The following is a 20,100-nucleotide window of genomic DNA, read 5'->3' as shown; positions in this document are numbered from 1 at the left end:
ATAGAGGGAAAGAGAAAGAGGGAGGGGAGGGAGATATATATATATATATATATATATGAGAGAGAGAGAGAGAGAGAGCAAGAGAGAGAGAGAGGGAGAGAGAGAGGGAGAAACAGAGAGAGAGAGAGAGAGACAGAGAGACAGAGAGACAGAGAGAGAGACAGAGAGAGAGAGAGAGAGAGAGAGAGAGAGAGAGACAGAGAGACAGAGAGAAATAGAGAGAGAGAGAGGGAGAGAATTGAATTTAATTGAGAGAGAGAGAGAGAGAGAGAGACAGACAGAGAGAGAGACAGAGAGACAGAGAGAAAGAGAGAGAGAGAGAGAGAGAGATAGACAGAGAGAGAGAGAGAGAGAGAGAGAGAGAGACAGAGAGACAGAGAGACAGAGAGAGAGAGAGACAGAGAGAGAGAGAGAGAGAGACAGACAGAGAGACAGAGAGAGAGAGAGAGAGAGAGAGAGAGACAGACAGACAGAGAGACAGAGAGAGAGAGAGAGAGAGAGAGAGAGAGACAGACAGAGAGACAGAGAGACAGAGAGAGAGAGAGAGAGAGAGAGAGAGAGAGAGAGAGAGGGCAGAAGTGGGTAATATAACATAGTAAAACTTGTGTGTAATATCAGGATGCCAATAAATGTGATGTTAATATTGCCGTTTATGATCTCCTATTTGATACAGCTTCCTGCACAGTTAATTTATGAGCTCCATACCCATTATATAGAGTTACTACATCTATCAGCTCCATACCCAGTACCCGAAGATGCCGGTGCGTGTGTAGGTAGTCTGGATATCTCTGATGAAGGGGACATGAACCTGCTTAGAGAAGACCAACAGCAACAGCCCCTGCAGTCTCACTGAAGAGACCTTGTGGGGGGGAAAGAACGGGACGGAAGAGAGAGAGAAGGGGGAGGAAGAGAGAGAGAAGGGGGAGGAAGAGAGAGAGAAGGGGGAGGAAGAGAGAGAGAAGGGGGAGGAAGAGAGAGAGAATGGGGAGGAAGAGAGAGAGAAGGGGGAGGAAGAGAGAGAGAATGGGGAGGAAGAGAGAGAGAAGGGGGAGAAAGAGAGAGAGAAGGGGGAGGAAGAGAGAGAGAAGGGGGAGGAAGAGAGAGAGAAGGGGGAGGAAGAGAGAGAAGGGGGAGGAAGAGAGAGAGAAGGGGGAGGAAGAGAGAGAGAAGGGGGAGGAAGAGAGAGAGAAGGGGGAGGAAGAGAGAGAGAAGGGGGAGGAAGAGAGCGAGAAGGGAGAGGAAGAGAGAGAGAATGGGGAGGAAGAGAGAGAGAAGGGGGAGGAAGAGAGAGAGAAGGGGGAGGTAGAGAGAGAGAAGGGGGAGGAAGAGAGAGAGAATGGGGAGGAAGAGAGAGAAAAGGGGGAGGAAGAGATAGAGAAGGGGGAGGAAGAGAGATACAGAAAGAAGACGAGAGAACGAGAGACAGAGGGAAAGGAATGAAGAAAGAAAATGGAGAGAGTGACCACTAAAGGTAAACAACTGGATGGGATTTGAGAGGATCTGACCTGTTGCATAAATACCAGACAGAGATAAAGGGCCCTGATCTGATCTGACCTGTTACATAAATACCAGACAGAGATAAAGGGCCCTGATCTGATCTGACCTGTTACATAAATACCAGACAGAGATAAAGGGCCCCAATCTGATCTGACCTGTTACATAAATACCAGACAGAGATAAAGGGCCCCAATCTGATCTGACCTGTTACATAAATACCAGACAGAGATAAAGGGCCCCAATCTGATCTGACCTGTTACATAAATACCAGACAGAGATAAAGGGCCCTGATCTGATCTGACCTGTTACATAAATACCAGACAGAGATAAAGGGCCCTGATCTGATCTGACCTGTTACATAAATACCAGACAGAGATAAAGGGCCCCAATCTGATCTGACCTGTTACATAAATACCAGACAGAGATAAAGGGCCCCAATCTGATCTGACCTGTTACATAAATACCAGACAGAGATAAAGGGCCCCAATCTGATCTGACCTGTTACATAAATACCAGACAGAGATAAAGGGCCCCAATCTGATCTGACCTGTTACATAAATACCAGACAGAGATAAAGGGCCCTGATTTGATCTGACCTGTTACATAAATACCAGACAGAGATAAAGGGCCCCAATCTGATCTGACCTGTTACATAAATACCAGACAGAGATAAAGGGCCCCAATCTGATCTGACCTGTTACATAAATACCAGACAGAGATAAAGGGCCCCAATCTGATCTGACCTGTTACATAAATACCAGACAGAGATAAAGGGCCCCAATCTGATCTGACCTGTTACATAAATACCAGACAGAGATAAAGGGCCCTGATTTGATCTGACCTGTTACATAAATACCAGACAGAGATAAAGGGCCCTGATATGATCTGACCTGTTACATAAATACCAGACAGAGATAAAGGGCCCTGATTTGATCTGACCTGTTACATAAATACCAAACAGAGATAAAGGGTCCTGATCTGATCTGACCTGTTACATAAATACCAGACAGAGATAAAGGGCCCTGATCTGATCTGACCTGTTACATAAATACCAGACAGAGATAAAGGGCCCCAATCTGATCTGACCTGTTACATAAATACCAGACAGAGATAAAGGGCCCCAATCTGATCTGACCTGTTACATAAATACCAGACAGAGATAAAGGGCCCTGATTTGATCTGACCTGTTACATAAATACCAAACAGAGATAAAGGGTCCTGATCTGATCTGACCTGTTACATAAATACTAGACAGAGATAAAGGGCCCTGATCTGATCTGACCTGTTACATAAATACCAGACAGAGATAAAGGGCCCCAATCTGATCTGACCTGTTACATAAATACCAGACAGAGATAAAGGGCCCTGATTTGATCTGACCTGTTACATAAATACCAGACAGAGATAAAGGGCCCTGATATGATCTGACCTGTTACATAAATACCAGACAGAGATAAAGGGCCCCAATCTGATCTGACCTGTTACATAAATACTAGACAGAGATAAAGGGCCCTGATCTGATCTGACCTGTTACATAAATACCAGACAGAGATAAAGGGCCCCAATCTTATCTGACCTGTTACATAAATACCAGACAGAGATAAAGGGCCCTGATCTGAGCTGTTACATAAATACTAGACAGAGATAAAGGGCCCTGATCTGACCTGTTACATAAATAGCAGACAGAGATGAAGGGCCCTGATCTGATCTGACCTGTTACATAAATACCAGACAGAGATAAAGGGCCCTGATCTGATCTGACCTGTTACATAAATACTAGACAGAGATAAAGGGCCCTGTGTGTTTTCTCAACCTGCAACAGGACCACAATGAGAACCTACTAAGGCCGCCTATTGTTTTCTCACAACTCACTGGTGCAGCACACACACACACACACACACACACACACACACACACACACACACACACACACACACACACACACACACACACACACACACACACACACACACACACTACCTTGATGTATCCTCTACTGGCCAGTGTGTTCATCAGTAGGTGGCTCCAAGAGTCTTCTACCAGCAGGTCTGACAGAAACCGTAGAGGAGCTGCATTTACCTCCTGAAGACTGACACCCACACACACACACACACGCACACACACACACACGCACGCAAGCACACACGCACACGCACACACAAACACGCACACACACGCACACACTTTAATAAACATAGACTTACATACAGTAAACACACATATTTTACACTCAACATCCAATAGCTATCCAGCAGACATGATCTCACCCAATCACGTAGAGGTCTATGGCAGGCTGGGCGTCCAGCTGCAGCAAGGAGGTGACATCACCAGGAGGCTCGGCTGTCGCCACATTCCATGTGACCATGAGCAGCCTGTCAGAAACAAGCAGAAAGTAGAGAGAGAAATATCAACAAACTGTTTATTTCCAGCTTTAGAACGTAGCAATAGAACCCATCCTTAGAACCCAGCTTTAGAACCCAGCCATAGAACCCAGCCTTAGAACCCAGCTTTAGAATGCAGCCTTAGAACCCAGCCTTAGAACCCAGCTTTAGAACGCAGCCTTAGAACCCAGCTTTAGAACGCAGCCTTAGAACGCAGCCTTAGAACCCATCCTTAGATCCCAGCTTTAGAACGCAGCCTTAGAAACCATCCTTAGAACCCAGCCTTTAGAACCCAGCCTTAGAACCCAGCCTTAGAACCCAGCCTTAGAACCCAGCCTTAATCCCAGCTTTAGATCCCAGCCTTAGAACTCAGCTTTAGAATGCAGCCTTAGAACCCATCCTTAGATCCCAGCTTTAGAACGCAGCCTTAGAAACCATCCTTAGAACCCAGCCTTTAGAACCCAGCCTTTAGAACCCAGCCTTAGAACCCAGCCTTAATCACAGCCTTAGATCCCAGCCTTAGAACTCAGCTTTAGAACGCAGCCTTAGAACCCAGCCTTAGAACCCAGCTTTAGAACCCAGCCTTGAGACTTAGGACCAGGGGTCCTGGGCAGAGTCCCAACAGGCCTGAAAATAACCCTGTGTGTATCTCTCTCTCTCTGGGTGTTTGTACGTGTGTGTGCACCTGAAGGTGTCTCGGGGGCTGATGCGTCCACAGAGCTGAAAGGCTTCGTCCAGAGTGCGGGACAGTTCCTCGTTAGCCTCATCATCAGAGCTCAGGTCCTCTACACAGGTCAGCAGCTGGGACAGGCGCTGTCGGAGCAGCAGTCTACCCTTTGACCCTTGGGACGCCGTGCTGGAGGTGCTGTCGGACCTCACACGACTCCCGACCCCCGACCCAACGCCGTCAGACACACACAGTGCATCCATCGCCATTTTCATTGACACAGACATAGCCAGATCTGACTGTAAGTGTGTTTCTCTGTAAGTGATAGCAGGGAAGAGAGAGATCGGTTGGTGAGATGGAGAGATACAGTCTGGAGAACGAGAGAAAGAAGGGAAGAGAAACGTCCTCCGGGATAATAATCAGCTCTGACAAAGTATTCAGATTCTGTCCTCTTCTCTGACTGATGATCCAGGGGCAGCTACCTTAATGAGGTCAGGTCCTCTTTGTATCGTTCACACACAACAGACCTGGCCTCCCATAGAACCCAGTCTGTGATTATTTTGCTTCTTGTTGATTGGCTTGCTAGTGGATTCCTCCTGCTAGGAGCAAACTGTCAGTCTCAGTTGGAGGTTTTAATCTTCTGAGATGATCTAATCTGGGTCTTCCAGTAGATCCAGGAGATCCAGGAGATCCAGGAGATCCTCCCTTAGAAGAGGCCCAGAATTAACTGTACAGTCTGCTGCCTTTATGTCCTGTCCTCTGTGCGTCCTGTCCTCTTTCTGTCCTGTCCTCCGTGTGTCCTGTCCTCTGTGTGTCTTGTCCTCCGTGTGTGCTATCCTTCGTGTCTGTGTGAGTGTGGTTTGCGAGTGACTGGACAACTCACTGAGAGCGACAGAGTTTTGGTGACGCAGGCGAACGAGTGATGGAGAGAAAGAGTGATGGAGAGAACGTGTGAGATTAGGACAATAATCTGGAGCAGGGGAGAGCCACGTGAAAAGGTGTGTGTGTGTGTGTAATCCATCATCACAGAGGGTATTGTTTCAGGACTAGAGTGACGTCACACCATGTAAGAGTTTTAATATTAATGCTTCACTCTACTCATTAACACTGACAACTGTTACTACAATGAACCGAGAGAGAGAGAGAGAGACAGAGAGAGAGAGAGACAGAGAGAGAGAGAGAGAGAGAGAGAGAGAGAGAGAGAGAGAGAGAGAGAGAGAGAGATATATACAGTACCCCATAATGACATAGCGAGAAAAAAAAGGGTTTTAGACATTTTTGCTAATTTATTACAAATAAAATACAGGAATAGCTTATTTACATAAATCTTACAAAAACAAGCAATGATGAAGTCAATATCTCCTCCACTTTGAGCCACGAGAGATTGACATGCATATTATTAATGTTAGCTCTCTGTGTATATTTAAGAGCCATGTTCTGAGACAACTGCAATTTTACCAAGTCCCTCTTTTTGCCCACACAACTGAACAGGTAGAAACTAGGGCCTGTAGGACCTGCCTTGTTGATAGTGTTGTTAAGAAGGTAGAAACTATGGCCGGTAGGACCTGCCTTGTTGATAGTGTTGTTAAGAAGGTAGAAACTAGGGCCTGTAGGACCTGCCTTGTTGATAGTGCTGTTAAGAAGGTAGAAACTAGGACCTGTAGGACCTGCCTTGTTGACAGTGTTGTTAAGAAGGTAGAAACTAGGGCCTGTAGGGACCTGCCTTGTTGATAGTGTTGTTAAGAAGGCAGAGTAGCGCTTTATTATGGACAGACTTCTCCCCATCTTAGCTACTGTTGTATCAATATGTTTTGACCAAGACAGTTTACAATCCAGTGTTACTCCAAGCAGTTTAATCACCTCAATGTGCTCAATTTCCACATTATTCATTACGAGATGCACTGCAGTTGAGGTTTAGGGTTTAGTGAATGATTTGTCCCAAATACAATGCTTTTAGTTTTAGAAATATTTAGGACTAACTTATTCCTTGCCACCAGTTCTGAAACTAACTGCAGCTCTTTGTTAAGTGTTGCAGTCATTTCTGTCGCTGTTGTAGCTGACGTGTATAGTGTTGAGTCATCCACATACGTAGACGCACTGATTGAAAAAAACAAGTGGCCTAAACAGCTACCCTGGGGAATTCCTGCTTCTACCTGGATTGTGTTTGAGAGGCTTCAACAACCGGCTTGTAGTTTGACAAAAGCCACTTAAAGACTCTCTGACCATGAGAAACAAGAGTCTCTGGTCTGATGAAACCAAGATTGAACTCTTTGGCCTGAATACCAAGCGTCACGTCTCAAGGAAACCTGGCATCATCCCAACGGTGAAGCATGGTGGTGGCAGCATCATGCTGTGGGGATGTTTTTTCGCGGCAGGGACTGGGAGACTAGTCAGGATCGAGGGAAAGATGAATGGAGCAAAGTACAGAGAGATCCTTGATGAAAACCTGCTCCAGAGCGCACAGGAACTGAGACTGGAGCAAAGATGCACCTTCCAACAGGACAATGACCCTAAGCTCAAAGGTGCTTCAACAACGTAGTGAATAAAGGGTCTGAATACTTATGTAAATGTTATATTTCAGTTTTTAATTTTCAATACATTTGCAAACATTTCTAAAAACCTGTTCCGTTGTCTTTCCTTTGCCCTCCTTCCCCAGCTCTACCTCTTCTCTACCCGTCATTCCCCAGCGCTACCTCTCCTGTACCCCTCCTTCCCCAGCTCTACCTCTCCTCTACCTCTCCTCTACCCCTCCTTCCCCAGCTCTACCTCTCCTCTACCCTCCTTCCCTAGCTCTACCTCTCCTCTACCCCTCCTTCCCCAGCTCTACCTCTCCTCTACCTGTCCTTCCCCAGCTCTACCTCTCCTGTACCCCTCCTTCCCCAGCTTGACCTCTCATTTACCTCTCCTGTACCTGTCCTTCCCCAGCTCTACCTCTCCTCTACCCCTCCTTCCCCAGCTCTACCTCTCCTGTACCCCTCCTTCCCCGCTCTACCTCTCCTCTACCCCTCCTTTTCCTGCTCTACCTCTCCTCTACCCCTCCTTCCCCAGCTCTACCTCTCCTCTACCTCTCCTGTACCCCTCATTTCCCAGCTCTACCTCTCCTCTACCCCTCCTTCCCCAGCTCTACCTCTCCTGTATCCCTCCTTCCCCGCTCTACCTCTCCTGTACCCCTCCTTCCCCAGCTCTACCTCTCCTCTACCCCTCCTCCTACCTATCCTGTCCCCCTTTTCTCCCCCCGCTCTACATCTCCTCTACCCTCCCCGCTCTGTGTGTAACACTGTCACATGCAGACTGTTAAACAGACATTCTTTACCTTCTCTGATCTGCTCTGGTCAGAGGTTGATGAGGGGTTGATTACGTACTATAACGGATTGTTACAGAACTCTGGTAGAACTAAACCATCTTAACATTCTGTATTCTGAAGGTTCCATTTGCCATTCACCTTTAAGCTCCTTCCAGAGGGAGGAGGTTGGGTAACTCTAAATCAGGTCTATTAGACTGGTGGTTCGCGGGGGCTCCCAGATACACCAGAGCGTTGCTCTTTGATAGAGAGGGAGAGAGCAGCCGATGTGAGCTTAGCGAGGAGATTGTTTCGTCTCTTTGATGGGAGAGACTTCCCATCAAAAGCTAGTCAGCTGAGAAAGGCCATGAATGAAAGGTTTCTATGTGTAAAAATCAACAAAACAAGACAAGGAAGAGAAAGAAATAGTAAAGGAACAGAATGTGATGCTAGTCAGCTGAGAAAGGCCATGCAGAGAAGGGTTCCCATGTGGAAATAAAAACAAAACATGAAGCTATGTATTTAAAACGGACAGGGAAGAAAAAAAGCAATTACTGGGATGCAGGTCAACTGTGTTATAAATGTAGAGGTATATAATAACAGGTCAACTGTGTTATAAATGTAGAGGTATATAATCTCTGGTCAACTGTGTTATAAATGTAGAGGTATATAATAACAGGTCAACTGTGTTATAAATGTAGAGGTATATAATCTCTGGTCAACTGTGTTATACATGTAGAGGTATATAATAACAGGTCAACTGTGTTATAAATGTAGAGGTATATAATCTCTGGTCAACTGTGTTATACATGTAGAGGTATATAATAACAGGTCAACTGTGTTATAAATGTAGAGGTATATAATCTCTGGTCAACTGTGTTATAAATGTAGAGGTATATAATAACAGGTCAACTGTGTTATACATGTAGAGGTATATAATAACAGGTCAACTGTGTTATACATGTAGAGGTATATAATAACAGGTCAACTGTGTTATAAATGAAGAGGTATATAATAACAGGTCAACTGTGTTATAAATGTAGAGGTATATAATAACAGGTCAACTGTGTTATACATGTAGAGGTATATAATAACAGCTCAACTGTGTTATAAATGTAGAGGTATATAATCACAGTAGAGGTATATAATCACAGGTCAACTGTGTTATACATGTAGAGGTATATAATCACAGTAGAGGTATATAATCACAGGTCAACTGTGTTATAAATGTAGAGGTATATAATAACAGGTCAACTGTGTTATACATGTAGAGGTATATAATCACAGTAGAGGTATATAATCACAGGTCAACTGTGTTATAAATGTAGAGGTATATAATCACAGGTCAACTGTGTTATAAATGTACAGGTATATAATCACAGGTCAACTGTGTTATAAATGTAGAGGTATATAATAACAGGTCAACTGTGTTATAAATGTAGAGGTATATAATCACAGTAGAGGTATATAATCACAGGTCAACTGTGTTATACATGTAGAGGTATATAATCACAGTAGAGGTATATAATCACAGGTCAACTGTGTTATAAATGTAGAGGTATATAATAACAGGTCAACTGTGTTATACATGTAGAGGTATATAATCACAGTAGAGGTATATAATCACAGGTCAACTGTGTTATACATGTAGAGGTATATAATCACAGTAGAGGTATATAATCACAGGTCAACTGTGTTATAAATGTAGAGGTATATAATAACAGGTCAACTGTGTTATAAATGTAGAGGTATATAATAACAGGTCAACTGTGTTATACATGTAGAGGTATATAATCACAGTAGAGGTATATAATCACAGGTCAACTGTGTTATACATGTAGAGGTATATAATCACAGTAGAGGTATATAATCACAGGTCAACTGTGTTATACATGTAGAGGTATATAATCACAGTAGAGGTATATAATCACAGGTCAACTGTGTTATACATGTAGAGGTATATAATCACAGGTCAACTGTGTTATAAATGTGTTCCGTAATTGAAACAAGTTGATGTATAATCACAGTAGAAGTATATATACACAGTAGAGGTGTATAATCACAGTAGAGGTGTATAATCACAGTAGAGGTGTATAATCACAGTAGAGGTATATAATCACAGTAGAGGTGTATAATCACAGTAGAGGTGTATAATCACAGTAGAGATATATAATCACAGAAGAGGTATATAATCACAGTAGAGGTGTATAATCACAGTAGAGGTGTATAATCACAGTATAGATAAATATTCACAGTAGAAGTTTATAATCACAGTAGAGGTGTATAATCACAGAAGAGGTGTATAATCACAGTATAGTTATATATTCACAGTAGAGGTTTATAATCACAGTAGAGGTATATAATCACAGTATAGTTGTATATTCACAGTAGAGGTTTATAATCACAGTAGAGGTGTATAATCACAATAGATGTGTATAATCACAGTAGAGGTATATAATCACAGTAGAGGTGATTATGATTATATAATCACAGTAGAGGTGTATAATCACAGTAGAGGTGTATAATCACAGTAGAGGTATATAATCACAGTAGAGGTGTATAATCACAGTAGATGTGTATAATCACAGTAGAGGTATATAATCACAGTGGAGGTATATAATCACAGTAGAGTTATAGAATCACAGTAGAGGTGTATAATCACAGTAGAGGTGTATAATCACAGTAGAGGTGTATAATCACAGTAGAGGTATATAATCACAGTGGAGGTATATCATCACAGTAGAGGTATATAATCACAGTAGAGGTGTATAATCACAGTAGAGGTGTATAATCACAGTAGAGGTATATAATCACAGTAGAGGTGTATAATCACAGTAGAGGTGTATAATCACAGTATAGATAAATATTCACAGTAGAAGTTTATAATCACAGTAGAGGTGTATAATCACAGTATAGTTATATATTCACAGTAGAGTTTTATAATCACAGTAGAGGTGTATAATCACAGTAGAGGTGTATAATCACAGTAGAGGTGTAAAATCACTGTAGAGGTATATAATCACAGTAGATGTATATAATCACATTAGAGGTGTATAATTACAGTAGAGATATATAATCACAGTAGAGGTATATCATCACAGAAGAGGTGTATAGTCACAGTAGAGGTGATTATGATTATATAATCACAGTAGATGTATATAATCACATTAGAGGTGTATAATCACAGTAGAGGTTTATAATCACAGTAGAGGTGTATAATCACAGTAGAGGTGTATAATCACAGTAGAGGTTTATAATCACAGTAGAGGTGTATAATCACAGTAGAGATGTATAATAACAGTATAGGTATATAATCACAGTAGAGTTATAGAATCACAGTAGAGGTGTATAATCACAGTAGAGGTGTATAATCACAGTAGAGGTGTATAATCACAGTAGAGGTGTATAATCACAGTAGAGGTGTATAATCACAGTAGAGGAATATAATCATAGTAGAGGTATATAATCACAGTAGAGGTTTATAATCACAGTAGAGGTATATAATCACAGTAGACGTGTATAATCACAGTAGAGGTATATAATCACAGTAGAAGTATATAACCTGAGTTTGCTAATTCCTCCTCCTTCTCCTCCTCCTTCTCGTCCTCCTTCTCCTCCTGCTTCTCCTCTTCCTGCTCTGCACTTTATTGTACTCATTTTCTCACCTGTAAACACACACACCAGAGATGTTATACACACACCAGAGATATTACACACTCACCAGAGATATTATACACACACCAGAGATATTATACACACACACCAGAGATATTACACACTCACACCAGAGATATTATACACACACCAGAGATATTATACACACACCAGAGATATTACACACTCACCAGAGATATTATACACACACCAGAGATATTATACACACACACCAGAGATATTATACACACACACCAGAGATATTATATACACACACACCAGAGATATTATACACACACCAGAGATATTATACACACACCAGAGATATTATACACACACCAGAGATATTATAAACACACCAGAGATATTATACACACACCAGAGATATTATATACACACACACCAGAGATATTATACAAACACCAGAGATATTATACACACACCAGAGATATTATACACACACCAGAGATATTATACACACACCAGAGATATTATAAACACACCAGAGATATTATACACACACCAGAGATATTATATACACACACACCAGAGATATTATACACACACCAGAGATATTATACACACAGCAGAGATATTACACACTCACACCAGAGATATTATACACACACCAGAGATATTATACACACACCAGAGATATTACACACTCACCAGAGATATTATACACACACCAGAGATATTATACACACACACCAGAGATATTATACACACACACCAGAGATATTATATACACACACACCAGAGATATTATACACACACCAGAGATATTATACACACACCAGAGATATTATACACACACCAGAGATATTATAAACACACCAGAGATATTATACACACACCAGAGATATTATATACACACACACCAGAGATATTATACACACACCAGAGATATTATACACACACCAGAGATATTATACACACACCAGAGATATTATACACACACCAGAGATATTATAAACACACCAGAGATATTATACACACACCAGAGATATTATATACACACACACCAGAGATATTATACACACACCAGAGATATTATACACACACCAGAGATATTACACACTCACACCAGAGATATTATACACACACCAGAGATATTATACACACACCAGAGATATTACACACTCACCAGAGATATTATACACACACCAGAGATATTATACACACACACCAGAGATATTATACACACACACCAGAGATATTATACACACACACCAGAGATATTATACACACACCAGAGATATTATACACACACCAGAGATACTATACACACACCAGAGATATTACACACACACCAGAGATATTATACACACACCAGAGATGTTATACACACACCAGAGATATTACACACACACCAGAGATATTATACACAAACCAGAGATATTATACACACACCAGAGATATTATACACACACCAGAGATATTATACACACACTAGAGATATTATACACACACACCAGAGACATTACACACACACCAGAGATATTATACACCCAGGAGAGATATTATACACACAGGAGAGATATTATACACACAGGAGAGATTTTATATACACACCAGAGATATTATACACAAACCAGAGATATTATACACACACCAGAGATATTATATACACAGGAGAGATATTACACACACACCAGAGATATTACACACACACCAGAGATATTATATATACAGGAGAGATATTACACACACACCAGAGATATTATACACACAGGAGAGATATTACACACTCACCAGAGATATTACACACAGACTCACCAGAGATATTATACACTCACCAGATATATTACACACAGACTCACCAGAGATATTATACACACACCAGAGATATTACACACACACCAGAGATATTACACACTCACCAGAGATGCACACTCACCAGAGATATTACACACTCACCAGAGATATTACACACTCACCAGAGATATTATACACACACCAGAGATATTACACACACACCAGAGATATTACACACTCACCAGAGATATTACACACTCACCAGAGATATTATACACACACCAGAGATATTACACACACACCAGAGATATTACACACTCACCAGAGGTATTACACACTCACCAGAGATATTATACACACATCAGAAATATTACACACTCACCAGAGATATTATACACACACCAGAGATATTACACACTCACCAGAGATATTATACACACACCAGAGATATTACACACTCACCAGAGATATTACACACTCACCAGAGATATTACACACTCACCAGAGATATTACACACTCACCAGAGATATTATACACACACCAGATATATTACACACACCAGAGATATTACACACTCGCCAGAGATATTACACACACACCAGAGATATTATACACACACCAGAGATATTACACACACACCAGAGATATGATACTGTAAGGGGAGCTTAGCTGGTGGCAGAGAAGTCCGACGCAGGAGAACAGAACTGGGTGAACCCACAAACCCCACAACGGCCCCACAAACTGCAGACCCAGCTTCCGGCAGGGCAGGCGAAGGGGCAGGTTTCGGGTCGAGAGCCAGACCCGATCCCCTGGTGCTAACACCGGGGCCTCACTGCGGTGACGGTCTGCGCCGGCTTTCTGGCTCAGCACGGCACGCTGAAGGTGAACATGGGCGGCGTCCCATGTTTCCTCCGCTCGCCGGAAACAGTCGTCCACCGCAGGAGCCTCGGTCTGACTCTGATGCCAAGGAGCCAGAACTGGCTTAATACGCACTGGAAGGGGGAGAGGCACCCCGTAGTGCCGGAAGACGTGTGTAAACAAGGCCTCTGCAGTCTGTGGGGCCGTAGGGAGACCGGGCAGCGGGAGGAGACGGCAAGACTTAGAGAAACGGTCCACAACGACCAGGATCGTGGTGTTTCCCTGTGAGGGAGACTTGTGTACGTGCTGCTGTGCGTTTTGTTGCCAACCTTACTTTGCTACCTGACAACTTTACGGTTTTTACTTTTTAATCACCGTTTATATTTTTAATTTTTCCCTCACTCAACTTTTTCACTCCGGATGCTTTATCTGGACGTGGTTCGTCAGGACCTCCAACAGCCGAAGCTAAGTAGTAACATTAACATGATGCCTTCTAATTGCAGTCGCTGTACTCATAATATACAGAAGAACGATCGCCTTACGGCGAGGATAGCTGTGCTACAAGCCCAGCTTCAGACGCAATCGTTAGGCAAGGGTAATTTCAGTGTAGGAAAGGATGAAACAGTGTCTGTGCCACCAGTAAGTACAGATAGTAACGTTAGTATAAATCCCCTCGCACAGTCCCCGCAGCCGGACAACTTTCTCATGGCTTCTGGAGGGAAATGCTGTAGGAATGCTCAACCGGTGTCGCTCATTCAGCCGACAGAAACTTTCAACCGGTTTTCCCCATTAAGCAGCGAGTCGGAGCCAGAGGCCGAGCCTTCTCTGGTCTCTCCTCCTCCCGTTACAGGGTCTGAGACGCATCCCACCATTAGCCGCTACCTGACCAAAGCCCCGGACAAACCTCCGGTAGTAGTTGGCAAACGCTAGGAACCGCTGCACCTCCTTTACCATGGTGGGAGATGGCCAATTATGCACGGCTGATATGCGGTCATTTTCTATCTCCGCCCCTGATGTGGAAATGCGGTACCCTAGGAAGGAGACGGACTGCTGGAAGAACAGGCATTTCTCAGCCTTGACGTACAGGTCATGCTCCAACAGTCGACCAAGCACCTTGCGCACCAGGGACACATGCTCGGCGCATATAGCACGGTGGAGACCTGGTCTGGGCTTTTCGCCGTAGTAGCACCTACGGAAACTCCTAAACACCTCCCCGAGCACTCTCGCGACCACCCCGTGAGAGCCCTCCGTTGCCATGAAACAGTGGGGTCATGACAAGCTAACCAGGGTAGGCCTAGCACCACGGGAAACGCAAGAGAGTCAATGAGAAAGAGAGTATGATGGCTGCTCACTGCCAGGGTTTCCTGCTTCAGTTGGAATTATTCCTGGCCACCGTCCACCTAGCTCCTTTGGTCCGTGAAAGGGTGTCCGCCCTCGTCTAATGCCTCTCGGGGAAAGCCCTGGAGTCATCAATATACACCACTACACCCTGCCCGTGCAGGTCCCTGAAAATCTCATCTACAAAGGCTTGGAAGACTGATGGAGCATTCATCAACCCGTACGGCATGATGAGGTTCTCATAATGCCCTGAGGTCGTACTGAACACCGTCTTCCACTCGTCTCCCTCCCGGACACCAGGTTGTAACGCGCTCCTGAGATCTAGTTTGGTGAAGAAGCGCGTCCCGTGCACTGACTCAATCGCCGTGGCGATAAGAGGTAGCGGGTAACTATACCTCATAGTGATCTGATTTAGGCCTTGATAGTCAATACACGGGCGCAGACCTCCCCTATAATAATACCCCTATAACATGCCTATAACACTCCTATAACACCCCTATAACACTCATATAACACCCCTATAATAATACCCCTATAACAACCCTATAATAACCCCCTATAACACCCCTATAACACTCACATAACACTCATATAACACCCCTATAATAATACCCCTATAACAACCCTATAATAACCCCCTATAATACTCCTATAACACTCCTATTACACCCCTATAACACTCCAGTAACACTCCTATAGCACCCCTATAACACTCATATAACACCCCTATAATAGTACCCCTATAACACCCCTATAACACTCATATAACACCCCTATAATAGTACCCCTATAACACCCCTATATTAACCCCCTATAACACTCATATAATACCCCTATAATGCCCCTATAATACCCCTATAATACCCCTATAACACCTCTATAATAGCCCTATAATACCTTATAATAATACCCCTATAACGCCCCTATAACACTCATATAACACCCCTATAATAGTACCCCTATAACACCCCTATAATAACCCCCTATAACACCCCTATAATAACCCCTTATAACACCCCTATAATAACCCCTTATAACACTCCTATAACACCCCCTATAACACCCCTATAACACTCCTATAACACCCCTATAACACCCTTATAATACCCCTATAACACCCTTACAATACCCCTATAACACCCTTATAACACTCCTATAACACCCCTATAACACCCCTATAACACCCCTATAACACTCCTATAACACCCCTATAACACCCTTATAATACCCCTATAACACCCCTATAACACCCTTACAATACCCCTATAACACCCCTATAACACCCTTACAATACCCCTATAACACCCCTATAACACTCCTATAACACTCCTATTACACCCCTATAACACTCCAATAACACTCCTATAGCACCCCTATAACACTCATATAATACCCCTATAATAATACCCCTATAACACCCCTATAATAACCCCCTATAACACCCCTTTAATAATACCCCTATAACACCCCTATAATGATACCCATATACCACCCCTATAACAACACCCCTGTAACACCCCTATAACACCCATATAATAACCCCCGAACACCCCTATACCGCCCCTATACCACCCCCATAACACCCCTATAACACCCCATGTCTCTCCTATATGTTTCTCCTGGTCCCTGACTTGTGAAAAGAGTTACTCAAACAATAGAGTAGCAGCTCGACTAGGGCGCATCAACTTCTCTGCATTCTCCCAAATCCGAATATCAATCAATTATATAAACTTGAGTTGCAACAAAAAAAATGAAAGCAAAATGAACACACACGGCCGTACGTGCTTAGCCTACCTGTGTCTGTGAGTAGAGAGTGTCCAGCGGTGTCCGGTAAAAACGGATGACTCCCTATCGCGCATATAACGAGTGTCGTCCGGAGAGATAAACGATAGTATCGTGTGTGAAAATAATGAGCCGAAGGAACGACTGTTACCTAGTATTGAACCCTCTGACTGACGTGTTTTAATACCATCTGCGTGACTTAATCAGCAGGCTGTTATAATCCGGTAAGGTTCTGAACTGTGGGAGGGTCTACACAACAAAAAAACGGTGGGTTATTTTCCCAACCCAATAGATTGTTCACCGTTACTGGGTCATTTTTGTTTGGTTATTTTCTGTTTTATAAATAACACAACAAGTTGGGTTTAAAGTGAGTAGGCTCCTGAAAGAAATGTACTTTTTTTTTGCTCCATATGGAGGACCAAACCTGCCATTAAAATAAATAAATAAATGCATCCACACATAATTAAATAAGCAAAGAATTACACAAATACTGGCTTTCCTTTTCTCTATGTATCGGAATGTATTAAATGATTTACCTTATTTCAAATTGTTTTAAAACTTTAATTCACTTCATTAATGTTTATATTTGTGTATTTCTTCCTCCAATGTGATAATGAGGGGGTGTCAATCGGTGGGCGCTATCTAACACACCAGTGGTTGATCGACGTCACTGCGTGTTGCTTGCTTTGGCCTTTTTTTGCATCACCTTATTTGTGTGAACTCTTCACAGTTGTGAACATTTCATGGACCCAAGATACATAGGCAAGGATGTACAACGCGTACTGTATGCCCCAATTCAATCCTGAAGTCTAATACATCCACAGTGCGATTTAGACTGATTTGAATTGTTTTTGTCCATTTAACTAATAATTGTCTTCTGTTGAATTTATATAACAATATTACAAACTTGTTAAGCATTATCTAGTCCAAATATGGCATGATTACACTATTTGCATCCGTTTGCATCAGTTTCAATACGGGACTTTTTATGTTGAATGGTGAACCGCAAATTCCACTGTTGTTTCTAATCTTCACATTGGTTGCTCTGGCAGTGCTGGCCGCTGACAGAAAACCACTAATCTCCAGATTACCTGCTTTTCTGCATCGAAAACATGGGTCAGCTAGCTGCTACAAGGGACACATACAGTGGCAAGAAAAAGTATGTGAACCCTTTGGAATTACCTGGATTTCTGCATAAATTGGTCATACAATTTGATCTGATCTTCATCTAAGTCACAACAATAGACAAACAGTCTACTTAAACTAATAACACACAAACAATTATACGTTTTCATGTCTTTATTGAACACACCGTGTAAACATTCACAGTGCAGGGTATGTGAACCCTTGGATTTAATAACTGGTTGACTCTCCTTTGGCAGCAATATCCTCAAACAAATGTTTTCTGTAGTTGCGGATCAGGCCTGCACAACAGTCACGAGGAATTTTGGACCATTCCTCTTTACAAAACTGTTTCAGTTCAGCAATATTCTTGGGATGTCTGGTGTGAACCGCTCTCGAGGTCACGCCACAGCATCTCAATCAGATTGAGGTCAGGACTCTGACTTGGCCACTCCAGAAGGTGTATTTTCTTCTGTTGAAGCCATTCTGTTGTTGATTTACTTCTGTGTTTTGGGTCGTTGTCCTGTTGCATCATCCAACTTCTGTTGAGCTTCCATTGGCGGACAGATACATTATCCTGCAAAATGTCTTGATATACTTGGGAATTCGTTTTTCCACTGATGATAGCAAGCTGTCCAGGCCCTGAAGCCTCAAACCAGCCAACACCATGATGCTCCCTCCACCATACTTTATAGTTAGGTTTTGATGTTGGTGTGCTGTGCCTTTTTTTTTCTCCCCGTAGTGTTGTGTGTTCCTTCCAAACAACTCAATTTCAGATGTATCTGTCCACAGGATATTTTGCCAGTAGCGCTGTGGAACGTCCAGGTGCTCTTTGCGAACTCCAGACGTGCAGCAATGGTTTTTGTGGACAGCAGTGGTTTCTTCCGTGGCCCCACAAACACCATTCTTGTTTATTGTTTTACGCATCGTAGACTCATCAACAGAGCATTCTGCTCTGTGATCTTGCAGTCATCTTTGCAGGACAGTCATTCCTAGGGGGAGTAGCAACAGTGCTGAACTTTCTCCATTTATAGACAATTTCTCTTACCGTGGATTGATGAACATCAAGGCTTTTAGAGATAGTTTGTAACCCTTTCCAGCTTTATGCAAGTCAACAACTCTTAATCTTAGGTCTTATGAGATCTTATTTGTTCGAGGCATGGTTCATATCAGGCAATGCTTCTTTGTGAACAGCAAACTAAAATTTTGTTTGTTTTTTATAGGGCAAGGCAGCTCTAACTACATTTCCAATTTAATCTCATTGATTGGACTCCAGGTTAGCTGACTCCTGACACCAATTAGCTTTTGGAGAAGTCATTAGCCTATGGGGTTCACATACTTTTTATGTATTCAATATAAACAAGAAAAATACAATAATTTGTGTGTTATTAGTTTAAGCAGACTGTATTTGTCTGTTGTTGTGACTTAAATGAAGATCAGATAAAATGTTATGACCAATTGATGCAGAAATCCAGGTAACTCCAAAGGGTTCGCATACTTTTTCTTGCCACTGTAGGTGAACGAATATATTTGCCAGCTTTCCTCTGATTGATAAGGTTGATGAAAATGCCAATAACATAATAATAATAATAATAATCAATCAAACGTATTTATACGGTGTTGAAGTATTCACTATCTGTGCCGTTTTTCCTGTTGCATTACAACCTGCACTTTAAATAGGTTTTTATTTGGGTTTCATGTAATGGACATACACAAAATAGTCCAAATCGTTGAAGTGAAATGAAATAAAGAACTTGTTTCA

General features: G+C 42.5%; 1 protein-coding gene across 2 annotated transcripts in view; it reads right to left on the bottom strand.

The window, feature by feature from the left end:
- Positions 1-17,452, bottom strand: part of inpp5kb (inositol polyphosphate-5-phosphatase Kb) — a 47,513-nt gene extending 30,061 nt beyond the window's left edge. For both annotated transcript variants that reach the window (XM_036968126.1, XM_036968127.1), the window contains exons 1-5: positions 17,229-17,452; positions 11,388-11,490; positions 3,765-3,869; positions 3,478-3,586; positions 743-859 (exon numbers count right to left, since the gene is read on the bottom strand). In XM_036968126.1, the coding sequence (XP_036824021.1) occupies positions 743-859; positions 3,478-3,586; positions 3,765-3,869; positions 11,388-11,482 (426 nt within the window). In that variant the 5' untranslated portion in view covers positions 11,483-11,490; positions 17,229-17,452. The remainder of the gene's footprint in view (positions 1-742; positions 860-3,477; positions 3,587-3,764; positions 3,870-11,387; positions 11,491-17,228) is intronic.
- Between the last annotated feature and the right edge of the window lie 2,648 nt (positions 17,453-20,100).

Source organism: Oncorhynchus mykiss, chromosome Y (assembly GCF_013265735.2).
Source record: "Oncorhynchus mykiss isolate Arlee chromosome Y, USDA_OmykA_1.1, whole genome shotgun sequence".
NCBI lineage: Eukaryota > Metazoa > Chordata > Actinopteri > Salmoniformes > Salmonidae > Oncorhynchus > Oncorhynchus mykiss.
Note: the sequence above shows the minus strand (reverse complement) of the source record. Positions and strands in the feature narration are given on the sequence as shown.